We start from the raw sequence: 14,171 nt of genomic DNA, 5'->3' as shown, positions 1-14,171 counted from the left end.
TGTATCAGAGATGGGTCCAAAGTGAAGCTCTGCAATGGCCACGACGGCGCCAGGACAACCACGTCATGACCCCCAAACTGCTCACCTTTGAGCCGTTCTGAGCCGGAGCCAAGAAGACCACACCGATTAAGGGCAAGCCAGCGTTGGGCAAGCCAATCAGGGGCGAGCCTGCTTTAGGTCAGCCGATCTCCGGCGCTCCGCTCACTCCGAGGCTGACTCCGGACGTTATCTTCGCTTCTAGGCTTGGGCCGGCCGTCTCCCTCCCCCTAGCGTGCCGGGCTGGCGCTCCCCACTTGCAACTCCAACGACGGCCCGACCCACACCACCAAGCTCAAATCCTGTGCGCGCCCACTCCAACGCCAGGGCTGTCCTGCTAGGGTCTTGGCGGCGACAGCGAACTTCATCTCTAGCTTCACCAGGTGGTTCACGCACCTCTTGCTGCTAAGTCTGCGGCCTAGAGATCTTCTACCACTCGACGGCGCCACTGGCTCAGCGTCGCAATAGCCGTATCACCAACCGATCCCTCAACTCGGTTGTGCGTCCCTCAAAGCGCAGTGAGGCTGTGCTGATGCGTAAACTTGGTGTCATCACTAATGGTGAGCAAGTGACTGAGGAGAGTTGGAAGAGGTTTGACATGCTCTTCGACAAGCCACTCGAGAAGAAGCATCTGGCCGCCATTTAGGACTTGTTCCCTATAGCGCAAGCCCTCTCTGATGACGAGCTCAACCGGTGTCATGCAGGTCAACGCGGACATCGCGGTACTCTGAGCGTCATACTTTCTGCCACAGGTTATCGGTTTTCTCATGAAGCAAGAAAACCACAACCTGCTCGTGTGGAACATCAGTGGGCTTAATAGTGGGAGTCACTGTGATGCTCTACGCGGGGTCATGTCGGAAGCTAACGCATCCATCGTGTGTGTACAAGAAACCAAACTCAGTGTAATCTCTCTGTTCTTGATCAATGACATGCTCGGAATTAGGTTGTCGAGGTTTGCCTACTTACCATCCGATGGTGCCAGCAGGGGCGTGCTCATTGCATGCCATAGCCTTGACTTCTCGCTGACTACTCTCAGCATCAGGAAGTTCTCTATGTCTGTCTTAGTGCAAGCTAACGATGACATAGAACCTTGGTGTTTCACCGGTGTGTATGGACCTCAAACTAATGCCAACAAGGTTGAATGGCTCGACGAGCTTCGAGCGATCCAAACCTCGATCACCTGCCCTTGGTTGATTGCGGGGGATTTCAACATCATCTTGGATGCTACTGACAAAACCAACATGAACCTAAATCAGCAGAACATGGGGCGCTTCCGTAGGTTCGTTGATGAATTGGAGTTGAAAGGCGTTCCACTTCACGTCCGTCTCTATACTTGGAGCAGCGGCAGGGAGCGGCCTAAACTAGAAAAATAGGACCACGGACTTGTCAACTTTGACTGAGAGCTCCGGTTCCCTGCACGCTTCTTACAGGCGCTCTCATCGGATATATTCGATCATTGCTCACTTCATCTTGCCCTGAATGCCGCGTTCCTCTCCAAGCGCCGGTTTCACTTTGAAAACTTTTGGCTGAAGATACCAAGTTACCTGGAGGCGGTTGAACATGGTTGACGTTGTCCTGACACGTTGACAGACCCATTCCATCACGTGGATCAAGTCTTGAAGAACACAATACGAGAGTTGCATAGCTGGAGTCAGTGGAGCATGGGCAGATCAAGCTTCAGCTGCTCATTGAAAAGGAGCTAGTTTTCATGTCACACCCGGTTTTGAAAAGGGAACCGAATGCATCTCATATGTACACCAGGATCAAGTTCCACACATATGATAGACTATACAAGTATATATCCGAAACAATGCCATAACGAAAGAGAGCATCATAGTACTTTATTACATGACCGACAGTTTTAATCTTAAGCGAATAAATAAACGTTTATAACTAGCAGCGGACTTCAACTTCACAGGCAGATGACTGGGAGACATACGCCTAGTACTCTTCAAAATCTTCAGGGAACTCCGGACAATTATCTTGTTCTGAGCAGCATTGGTTTTAATAAAGCAAGCGTGAGTACACTTATGGTTGGTACTCAGCAAGTGAAGTAAATTATACGACATGCAAGGCCAAAGTCAAGGAAAAGCTGACATGGTTGACTGCGATAAGCAGTTTTAGTTGATCAAGTTTTATTTAGCAAGCATTAACTAAATGTAAGTATACACCAACCCTTAAATAAATAAGAGATATAAGATATCAACAACAAATAATAATATCAATTTAGATCATCTTTAAGTTCAATTATCATGTGAGGGTCCAAGCCGCTCTTAACAATGAGCACGGCTGATATATCAGTTTTCACTCTGCAGAGATTGTACACTTTACCCACAATTCGTGTTTCACTTGATGCTCGGATTTGCAAGGCCCTTGAACACTTGGAGGAAGTTCCTTGCTGGAATGGTGGCTCCAACTGCGTCATGGATTGCCAAAGGAACAAAAACGAGGAATCGACATGGCCGTGATGCTCGTTTCATGGAGTCTGAAAGGAGCGCAATGCAAGGGTGTTCAACAATGTCGGACTCGGCGCAAGCCAGCTGACCGATGCCATCTTATCCGAGGGGACCTTTGGATTCAAGCCAGTGCTACGAAGCTCGTGGCCATCGGTTGGCCCTGCAGCGCGATGTCGCAAAGGGTCCTCTCTAGTTAGGTTTTTCTTTTTTCGTATTTCTTCGGTTGTAATTTAGTGCCGTATAGTCTACTTTGCTGAGTCAAGATGTGCGTGCGCCCCTTAAGGCCCGCGTTGTAACTGTTACTGCTCTTTTTTTCTTAATGCAATGATACATAGCTCTTCTGCGTATTTAAAAAAATAGAAAAAAATAGAACTGAGCGGAATTCGCTGAAGCATCAAGTTCATCATTTTCTGAAAAAAAAAGCAAATTGGCGACAAGAGATCAATTGATACCGGTAGTTTGCTTGACCTTTGACCATCAGATAAGATGCTGCCGCGTTCGGCGTTCTGCCTTTGTCCTTGTTATTCAGAGAAAGCTGTGCTTCCTAGCAGCTCGCCTACTGAAAAAAAAAATTATTACGCGCACCCCGACACCACGCTATCACCAGGAGGCCAGGACTAGGCGACGAAGACTTCGGGTGCTCTGCAAGTCCACGCTCATCCTCGGCGGTGAGCGCGGCGCGGCGGCGAGACGCGCGAATAATCGAGATCCAGAACGGACCGATCTGCGCCGGCGAGATGGACATCGTGGTGGGCGCGCTGTCGGGCATGGTGGACGCGCTCCCGGGGAAGCTCGGCGAGCTGCTGGAGCAGGAGTACGCGCTGCTCTCCGGCGTCCGAGGCGACGTCGTCTTCCTCCAGGCTGAGCTTGGGAGCATGCGCGCCGCCATCCACCACTGCGTGTCCCTCGACCACCCCGACACCCAGACCAGGGCCTGGATCGGCCGCGTCCGCGAGCTCGCCCACGACATTGAGGACTGGGTCGACCTCTTCGCCATCCGCGTTGACGCCGGCGCTGGCGCCTCGTCCTCCGGATTCTTCGGGTTCTTTCGCCGCGGCATGGACAAGCTCAGGACACTCCCCGCCCGCCACGACATCGCCAACGAGCTCCAGGACCTCAAGAAGCGCATCGTTGAGCTGAGCGAGCAGCGGAACCGCTACAGCTGCGTGCTACCCGTCCCGGAGGCAGCACGGCCAATGGACCCCAGGCTGACGGCGCTCTTCATCGATCCCGGCAGCCTAGTCGGCCTCGAGGGGCCGGTGGAGGAGCTTTCCAAGATTGTCATGGACACTGACGGCAGGACGGACCTCAAGATTGTCTCCATCGTCGGGATGGCCGGCGCCGGGAAGACGACTCTTGCCAATGCGTTCTACCGGCGCCTTGAAGTGCAGAACGGCTTCCACTGCCGGGCTTTCGTCTCCGTCGGACAGAAGCCTGACTTGATCAGGATTCTCACGGACATTTTCTCGCAACTCGGCGACAGGCACCGTGGAGGCCAGGACATTAACCAAGTCATCGACAGCATCAGAAATTTGCTGAAGGACAAGAGGTAGGACCAATTTAATTTCTGAATTTACCGTTTAGCAATTTCCATGGTTCAATATGCTTCCGAATCACACACTGTTTTGATATTTGCTTCATCAATCTATGCATCCTTTTCAATTCTGTGAAACAGGTATCTGATTGTGGTTGATGATCTGTGGAGTAAGGAACATTGGGGAACAATCAGGTGTTGTTTTCCAGAGAATAATCATGGTAGTAGGATAATCACCACAACAAGGAATGATACACTGCCAATGGATAGTTATCCTGTTTCGAGAAAAATTGTGCACAAGATTGACTGCCTTAGTGATGCCGATGCCAAGAAATTATTTCTGAAGAAAGCTTTCGCCAATGAACATCCTTGTCCTCAACATTTGGAGGCTGTTTTTGCCCAAATAATGAGAAGATGTTCTGGTCTGCCACTTGCTGTAGTTAGCATAGCTTCCAAGTTAGCACATAAGCAGTTAAGAGATGAATGGGAGAAGATTGGGTTGAACTCACTATGTAGTCCTCATTCAGATGGATCGGATGGGCTGAAGCAAATACTGAATCTTAGCTACCACGATCTATCGCCGCATCTCAGGACATGTTTGCTGTACCTAAGCATATTTCCTGAGAACTTCGAGGTTGACATGGAGCGCCTAGTGAGACGATGGATTGCTGAAGGATTCATCGCTGAAGCACGGAGCGTAAGCACAGAGGAAACAGCAAGAAACTACCTCAATGAGCTCATCAGCAGAAACTTGGTAGAGCCATTAGATCTGAACCATGATGGTGTCCCAAGGAGTTGCAGAGTTCACCCATTGATACATAATTTCATTGTCTGCAAGTCCATAGAAGAGAACTTTGCCACTCTGATGGATGCTCAGCAGCAGCATGTCCCAGACAGCAGCACAGTCCGCCGGCTATCTCTGAGGAACAGCAGCAAGCAAGATCAACCTGCGGTGCGAAATGAGTCTACAGACTTGTCTCATGCTCGCTCAATCACCATCTTTGGCCACGCCAATGCTGCGCCTCAGCTGACATATCTAAAAGTGCTGCGTGTTCTGGACCTTGAAGGCTGTCATGGTCCGGTATGCTTGGACGGCCTATGCAAGTTAGTGTTGCTGAGGTACCTGAGCCTCAGAGGCAGTGATACCAGTGAGCTACCGGCAACAATTGGGGATCTAAGGTGTCTGGAGACACTTGATGTGAGCTCCACAAAGGTGAAAGAGCTGCCCCCCAGTATTGTCAGGCTGGAAAAGCTAATGTATTTGCTTGCTGGGAGTGCCAAGGTGCCTGACGGCATTGCTAATATGAAGGCTCTGCAGACATTGTCATGCGGTGGCTCCACAAAGAGCTCTGTGAACTTCATCGAAGAGATCAGTAAACACGATAACCTGAGGGAACTGGAACTGTATTCTGATGCCACTGAAACGCCTGGGAACAAGAAGCGAGTCAGGTTCCCTGCTCATGGATTACGGAATGTTAAAAAACTGTGCATCCGGTGCCCCTCACCATTGGTGATCTTTGAGCCCAATGCACTGCCAACGGTCCAGGTGCTTGAACTGAGGTTCCAGAAAGGCCTTGCTGATGGATCGAGTGGCATGTCTGGCATGGAGAATCTGTCGAACCTGAAGCATCTGCTCCTCGAGTTTGAGCAGAATGATGCGGGTGCCATGGCGACTGTCAATGCTGTGAGGAACGCTCCTCAGGGTGTCCTCCCAGATCATCAATCTATCACTATCAAGGTCGATAGGAGGAGCTATTAATACGGTGCAGATCATCGTGTAATCATGGTTCCGAGCAAGAGGTGATGAGCTACACGGTTTATCACAGATGGGCGCAAGGCGTCTGTGCGTTTAATTTCTGAGAACTTAATTCCTTCAATACGTATTGCCTTTGTGGTTTACTGAATTGTTGAGATTGAGAGTGTTTTGAGTTTCATGCGTGCACGTCCTGTAAGTTTTCAACTTACCTGTCATCATTTATTTATCAAAAGTGTGATATTCTTTTGCTGTTTTTCCTTGCTTTTTATGATGTAATAAGCAACAAAGGCTGTATGATTTGGATGGTGAAAAAGGTTGTAACATTTTTTTTCCTTTTATCCACATAACCATTGTGAAACAGCATAACTAGTGGAGACCAAAGAAAATGGAAACTTGAGAGTAATTTTGGATTTGGCAAAGTATCAGTATGAATTATCTTGTTTTCATCTTCTGAAAAGTTCAATATAAATAACCAATAAAATCATCAGCCCATGGAATTTTATAGCAACCTTAAATTGACTTCAATACTATAGATACTTGCGGAAATCTTAATTAAAAACACTAAATGTGTTTGACTTGGAACTGGGGTCCACAAGTTCATGGTTTCACACCTTTTTAACTCCCACCTGTTAGAGTGCACAACAGATTCCGACCTGGCCTGGCCCGCTATACCCACAAGCCGGCGCACCACGGGATCCAGGTCCACCAGCACTCATAACAACGAAAGTCTCGGACCTAGACATGATCATGGGTCACCTGACCCGACTTAGTAATGTGTTGGATGGGCTCGGGTTGAAATTTGTAGCCCGCTATAAAAATTGGACCGGGCATGGGCTGGTTTTTGACCCGATAAATTCCGACCAACTCAAAAAATATGGACAAAAAATCAGATTTTACCCAACCCAATCTGAACACGTGTCCTTTCCTTTGGATCAAGCCGCAGCAGAAAGGATCTTATTGAGAACATATGCATTAAGTTAACATTTAATGTTAAATATTCAATAGAAAACAAAAGACGCAAAAAAGATCATTATGTGATTGTCTAGTCAGTCTTGAGTTTGAGGTAAGTGTTTTTTCTCCCACATCAATAACAATGGCAAAATCAATCACTACTTAGAGCCTTCAAACACATAGGGATCTTACCAAGGATGAATCCTTCGGGAAGAAAAATAGGACATGTAAAATTCATTTTTTTAAGAAGATGATCACTTTGTCACGTTGTACTGCCTGGCATGACTGATCATGCCACGAGAATTAGTGTGGCTTCTTTCTTTCTTTCCTTCCGATATGGAGCCAATGTGGACTTACATTTATTGTTTAGAAACAATTCCATTATCAAGCTAACGAGTTGGGCCTTCTCGTGCCAAAGATACATGAATTTTTTTTGAAAGTTGACTAATTTTTTAGTTTGGCACATAGACAAACTGAATTAGAGCAACTTTGAAATAGGCTTTTTATTCCTAATTAATCTCCAAACCAAACACATGCTTAGACACATGCTTAGGTTCAAGGTCGATGGGCAGAGCCGTTCACTAACTGTAATTTTTTCTATTTCAAATAAAATACTTTTGTAGATATTGTTAGTTAAATATAAAAATATTTGAACTAGCTATATTCAGGGATAGAGTAAGCACATGAATTAGATCTGTGGAAAATAAGCCCGATCAGGGCTGAGCTCATCGGGGTACACACTCATTTAGAGCCGGACATGGAGTTGGTTTTGCATACCAAGAAAATTCGGACATGTTCGAGCCCAGCATGAAAAATAGTGGGCAGCCCGGTCTGAACTTGCCCGCCTGATGGAGCCTAATGTTGGGTTATTTTGTGCAATATCCCATCCTCCAAAGCCACGCTGCTGAGCTCTTTCGAGAGGCGCGTCAGCTTACACATAGCATCTTACTTATATTTTCATTCTTGATACGTGTAAAAGAGTTAACCTAAAGATGCTAGAGCTGAAACATAAAGATATATAAGTTGGCTTCACCCTTACTCAAACTTACTTTTCTGTTACTAGACATGTGCACCCAATGCTCATGTGTCACTATTGGACTGCGCAGGTGTCATATTTTATCGGTCCGGATCTACAAAATGCTAGGGTCTAACATGAATCAAGGGTAATGGTCCGAAATCTGAATTTCATTTTGACCATGTCCAGTGTAGGGCACTAATGAGCAAGATTCATGTACCGTAGAAGCACACAACCATTATAGATCAATACTCCCTCATTTCAAATTATAAGTTGTTATGCACCTAGATACGCAAACTTCATCAAAGATATCAGGTTTGATGTGCTGAGCTCAACAAAAGTAACGGATGAAATGAGGGAAGTAATTGCAGCCGTAGTAAGTATATTTTCACAGATATTTTTTTACATAGGTACACTAATTTTTTGCAAGACATAAATATTTGTTTGCATAACTTTTTTTATTCAAATTGTCTCAACTATATCATTTTAATTTAGTTCCACAGAGAAAAATAAGCTGCTATCCGAAGTTTTTTGTGGTTCTGATTCTGACATCAAAATCAAGGATTTTACAACAGCATACCAAGATGCAGCGCAGCAGGATACAAAGTAATCTTTCTTCTTGTTATATTTTTTTATAAAGTTTTTTACATGCCTTTTCTTCTCACTCATCTTTTCTTTCTGCACCCCCTCCTCCATCGCCGTAGCGTTGATTCCGGCATATTTTTGTGATGAATGTCATGAGTTCCTAGGATGGGAGGAGAGGGCCCATGTTGATAATGTATGCTCCTTTTCTTTTATACATATCAGCTGTTTTTTAACCTTTTTTTTGCTGCAATGTATTTTTTTACATCTTAAATATATTATGTGCAAATAAAATTTTTCGACAACCATTTATTTTCACCCACGAAATTTTTTATGTCCATGTAATTTTTTAGAAGATATAATTTTTCTTTTCCTAATTTTTATCCTTTTTATAACTTTTTTATGTCCCCTTTTTGCACGAACAAAAGTTTGTTTTTCTTTTTAGATTTTTTATGCTGTGCCCATTCTTACACTAACCAACCCTGTTGTATGGTGTTCTTTTTTTTGCAGGAACAAATTTATAACTACAGGGTTCAAGCAGCTGTTTACATCCTCCGCCACAAAGCAAACAAGATGATTCTCCCATCAATCAAGAAACTTACGGTCAAAAAAGTTTGTCACGGTTTTTTCTTTTACACAATTTTTTTAATATGAAATGGTTGCCATGACTATGAAAATTTATTAACAAATTTGAATTTTTTGCAGGGTACTCAAAAGACCCATAGCAATGGAAGTCTGCGGTGCGTACCAAAAGATGTTATTTTGGCAGCTAATGCTCTATCATCGAAAGCAAGAGTTACAGTAGAATGTTATGATTTCGGTAGCATGCTGGACATCAAAACTAAGAGACTTTTTTCTAGAGAACAATCGTGTTTCTGATAGTTATGTTCAACGTTAGCTCTGACGATGAATCATTTATCATTGGTGTTTCCAAAGACAGATCAATAAAGGTCACAACAGAGGTGGTGAAACGTATACTTGGTATCCCTGTTGAAGATGGCAATACATACACAATGGATAAAAGAAAATCTATACCAGAGTACAACAAACTGTGCGATGAGCTGGTAAAGCATAATAAAAAAGTGGAGCGTGTAGTGTCAAGTACCAAAGGAGGGATAGTCAGAGAGATTGTCGTAAAAATGATCCATGTCAAAGATAAAATCGAGTACATAAAAGAAGTCAATGATGTCAAGAAGGAAGCCTATTCTTTCTTCTGCACTTTGGTCGGCAAGTTGCTGATGTCAACTAAGAGCAATTACATCATTCCAAATGTCGAGTGGCTGTGCTCTGAGTTTGAAAGGATGTGCAGATTGAATTGGTGCAGTATGGTTTGTCAGTATCTAAAGGATGGTATCTCTGCCTGGCAGCAAGCGAAAAATAAAGTATCCAAAAAATCATGGGTTGCTCACTTTTGCTGTTGGTAAGTGAGCATCTTTAAAACAATTTCTTTTACGAGCATGATAAAAGTTGTGCTTGACGGATTTTGCTTGACAGATATGTTTCCTCGAAACTTTTCTGCCGGGAGCCATGCGGGACAAAAGTTGAACACTCCACGTATCAAATGCTACGATATAGAGAAAATTAAGGAACTGCTACATGAAGCATGGGAACAAGACAAGATCGATAGGAAGGTAAGTGCACCAATAAACATGCTTTTACTCCAAAATTAGAATATTAAAAAATATTTATAATGTTATAAGTTGTTTTAATTTTTTAGACTAGTCGTAGCGTATATCTTGATGCATAAAAAATATTATATATCTAAAAAAGCTAAAATAACCTATAATTTAAAGAAAAAATCCACTTTATACTCTTGAACTATCATGAAAGTCTAATTTTCAATCTTCAACTATAAAACTGGATAACGGGTACCATCCAACTATCAAAACTGAGCAAATTTAGCTCCTTTGAGTGGTTTCAAATGTGGTTTCGTTTTGTAAAAATAAAAATATTCATGTTTAAACTAAAAAAATCATAAGTAATTCATTTTAGATCAAGAAATATGAAATGGGTGCTAGTATTTTTTTAAATATAATATATCTATTAGCACTTTACTTGTTAGTTATTCATTAAATTTTTTCATATCCCTAATATTTGTTTGCTTATATTTATAACTTTTATCATTTTTTAATTAATAAGATTCAAATAAAGTGATAACAGATAGGGTACACTTTTAGAAAATTTTTGGTACTAGTTTCATATTTTTCTGATTTAAAATAAATTAGTTTCATTTTTTTAGTATAATTAGATTTTTTTTATTTTTTTCTTTAAAATTCCTAACCTCACTATCCTTGAAAGCCGATTTTTCTTTCAAAATAGTGGATAGTTTGCTTAGTTGCTGAACTATGGTTACGAGTGCTTTATGAAAACAATACTTGATTCATATTTTACCTCTTTTGGAACCACTCTGAGGAATGATTAAATAATTAATTTAAACCATGGAGCGACCACGCATGGAAACAGTGCAACCATAAGAACTATATGGCTCTGATCTTGGCTAATTAATTAGATTTGTCTAGCGTGTTAGTAGCTTACCAAAAGGTGCAAGAGGGGGGACTAGGTTCAAGAGGGGTACTTGGCCTGCCAAAAGGGTTGGTACACCTACAGGGAGTTTTGGGGAGGGTGCACTCGCCTAGCGGCTGAAACCTTAGCGGGCCACTGACTTGTTGGAGCATCTTTGTAAAGGCCTCATAGTGTAACCATGCAGTCATACCTTGGAAGTGTGATGATAGTGCTTGATCAGCACTGCGTGACGGGTAACACGACTTGTGAGTAAAGTATAAAACCTCTGCAGAGTGTAAAATTGATATATTAGCCATGCTCACGGAAATGATGTGAAATGGCAAAGATATCTTTCCGTAGCGAGCCATATATTAGCGGCGCCTCCCATCATTTTGCTTACACTCTTCTTGCACCTTGCTTCCTCCTAGCTTTGGCTCGCAGCTAGCTCCTTGTCTTTCGGTGCCTGTCCGAGCCCTCGCTTGCTTTTCCTTACGAAGCCTTCACTCATTCACATGTCATTTTTGATGGTCATGGCGCCAAAGACTAACCGCACAAAGCCCCTGATCTGGTCCCTTGGGGAGAGTGGCGTCATTGAAGCCGTGCTTGCCGACATGGTCTGCCGAGAACAGATTGCTGCTGATGCTGCTCGTCCCCGAAGACTAGCGAGACTTCGGCCCATCTAGAGATGGATGAAGTTGTTCTCTTTCGTGATTTATTCACTGTGGGGCTTTGCTTCCCACTGGACGCATGTTTGTGGAAACTCTTCGGTTGCACAACATGTTCCTACACCAACTGATTCCCAACTCTATTGTGCACCTTAACCTATATTTCTGGTTGGCGAAGACCTGCCGTTTCCAACCTTCGGCCGAAATCTTTGCCTTTGTTCATCACGTGCATTATCAACCAAAGATAATCGCCGTGATAACTGTTGACGGCACCGAAGGCGAAGCCGAAGCCCAGTACGACTGCTACAACTTTACCTACTGGAAGATAGTTTCTAGCCCGGTGACTGCTTATAAAAAACAATTGGCCTTCGGATTGGACTTTGTTCTGGTTTTACCACAAGGTCGCATTGGATGATGCCACCCAGAGCCACCCCCCTCGTCACCGACAAGATTCATAATTTGGGCGATACACCACTTGTGGACGTCGAAGACACGGAGGATCATTTGGCTTTCGTAGCCATGCTTCGGGAAGTGTCGAAGGTTTTCGGCACCCACGACATCACCAAAGAGTATGTCGCATGCCGCTGCTGGCCGTTGAAGCCTGGTTGGTCTATTAAGGCCTAGTTACCGGAGGTGCAATGGACTGGAGGGATTCTTATGCCAGACTTTGCAGCCCCCTTCAACCTCAAAACATATCATGAGTCTTCTTCCAGGTGCTGCACCTTGGCTTCCTCTGCTTCATTTTGTATTTTGACATTAGTTCCTTTTGTATAGAAATCAACGCAAACTTTGTGGAAAGTTGGGCCGATGACATTCTGGGGGCGGAGTCCATAGGCGAATACAAAGCCATCTTCCAGAAGTTGAGTGGGACTCACACAAATCATGTGTTCCAGGCCTTCAGGATCGAGGCCCCACAACACTTTGTTGCTATTAGGCATCGGGAAGCGGAGGAGAGGCGGAAGAAAAAGAAAGAAAAATCCCATGGGAAGAAGGTTGCGGTTACCGCTGGTGGTGGTAGTGCTTTGACTACCGCGCACCTAGAATAGAAAAAGAGGAAATTTGGCTCGAAGGCTGGTGGTTCGTCCAAGCAGTTCTGCATTGCGGATATCTTGTTTAGGTCTTATTTGCCCGTGAAGGCTAAAGGGGACTCTGAGGATGCTAGTGACGAAGAGGCGAGCCCCCTTGCTGCTTCTCCGATGACGATCATGCCACTCCTTTTGGCCGCGACAAAGGTTACCGATTCCTGTTCCAGCGGACCTCCTGGTTTGGATGTCAGCGAGCATGAAGCCAAGAGCGACGATGATGATGGCGGGGATGTTGATGTTGTGGGCTCACCGGCCGGGGGCGCAGGGGCTCACGCCCTTGCTCTCGCCGAAGCAGTTCTGAGCCCCCGTGAAGCGCTGACCAGCTCGCGCCATTCCTCCAGCTTGTCATATTCATCAGGCGATAGCGAGAAGAAGGCATCCTCCACGGAGGAAGATGATCCGGAGAAGATACGGGCGGTAGCGGAGACCGAAGCCCTCCCCATTGTACATGCCTCGGTGAAAGCTAGTTGCAACGCATCTTCCTCCAGCCCCTCCGAGAGTAGCAGCTACTTTGTTAGCCAGGAAGATCTTGTTGCTGCTGCTGCCAAGCTTGGGGCTTCGGGAGCCAAATTGATCGGTGGCAACATTGTGGGTGTTGGGTATTTTAACAAGCGTACAGATACCGTTGTAGCTTTCTCCCAAGAGTATTCCAGGGTATCGTATCCACTGAGGAACGTGTGTATATTCTCTAGGATTCAGATTCATCCAAGGACACACACTGGCTAGAGGAAAAAGGGTAGAGAGGATTCCTAAGGCTTAGAATCAAAGGTAAGATAGAACCGTCCTAGTTGTCTACTTTGGGCTACTGGCTTCCTCAGGATAAGGCCTAGCTGGCTCTTGTAATACGGCACTAGGATATATACTCGAACGGGGAGGGTTGCGCTGAATAGATAGGACTGTCACCACCTGCTACCTACCTCATCTAACCATGAGATATACAATAACCAACAGGTAGAGTCTGGCATGGTGACCACATCTATACTGTCTTCTACTAACTCTAGCTTAGCTTTAGACTAGAGCACTCATTAACTAGTGAACTATTGATCCAGTAAACAACTAAGGAACTAGAACTATTGCTTAACTAAGAAACTAGAACATAGAAGGAGTCACGAACACTTACTTTGATTGATAAGCACCCAACAAGGTGCAAGCTAGAGAAGAGTGCTGACAAACCCAGCACTTCCTCAACTTCCCCTCACTCTCTCCCTATCTTCTAACACCTCTAGGATGAGCCTAGAGCTCAGATTTGGAAGTGAGAGAGCAAGAGAGGGCAAAGGTGTTGTGTGTCTTAATTCTACCCCCTCCCCTCATATTTATAGGTGTGTTGCAGCAGCTCTCGGCTGCAATTCAGCAGGTTGCACCTTGAACTGACATTGGGAGCCAATGAGGAGATGCCATGTTGAAGCTTTGAGTCGGTGGAGCTTGGATTGGTTCAGCCGAACCACCTGGTAGGTGGGCTCCAACCGGCTCCATCTTCGGGCTTGAGGCTGTAGGTGGGCCCTCTGGTCCTTGGCAGGTTAGTTGGCGGTGTTCTAAGTCAGTTGCTTGCTCTGGTGGACCCTTTGGTCCATGGATTGCCAAACAGCACA

At 44.9% G+C, this 14,171-nt stretch overlaps 1 protein-coding gene across 1 annotated transcript; it reads left to right on the top strand.

Moving 5' to 3' along the window:
- Positions 1–3,093: 3,093 nt before the first annotated feature.
- On the top strand, positions 3,094–6,113 carry LOC112891741 (putative disease resistance RPP13-like protein 3). The gene is made up of 2 exons (XM_025958685.1): positions 3,094–4,041; positions 4,168–6,113. Exons 1-2 carry the CDS (start codon positions 3,230–3,232, stop codon positions 5,783–5,785), a joined length of 2,430 nt encoding a protein of 809 aa, XP_025814470.1. The 5' UTR covers positions 3,094–3,229; the 3' UTR covers positions 5,786–6,113.
- The last annotated feature ends 8,058 nt before the right edge of the window (positions 6,114–14,171 follow it).

Source organism: Panicum hallii, chromosome 5 (assembly GCF_002211085.1).
Source record: "Panicum hallii strain FIL2 chromosome 5, PHallii_v3.1, whole genome shotgun sequence".
Taxonomy (NCBI): Eukaryota; Viridiplantae; Streptophyta; class Magnoliopsida; order Poales; family Poaceae; genus Panicum; species Panicum hallii.
This window is presented reverse-complemented; position numbering and strand designations above follow the sequence as displayed.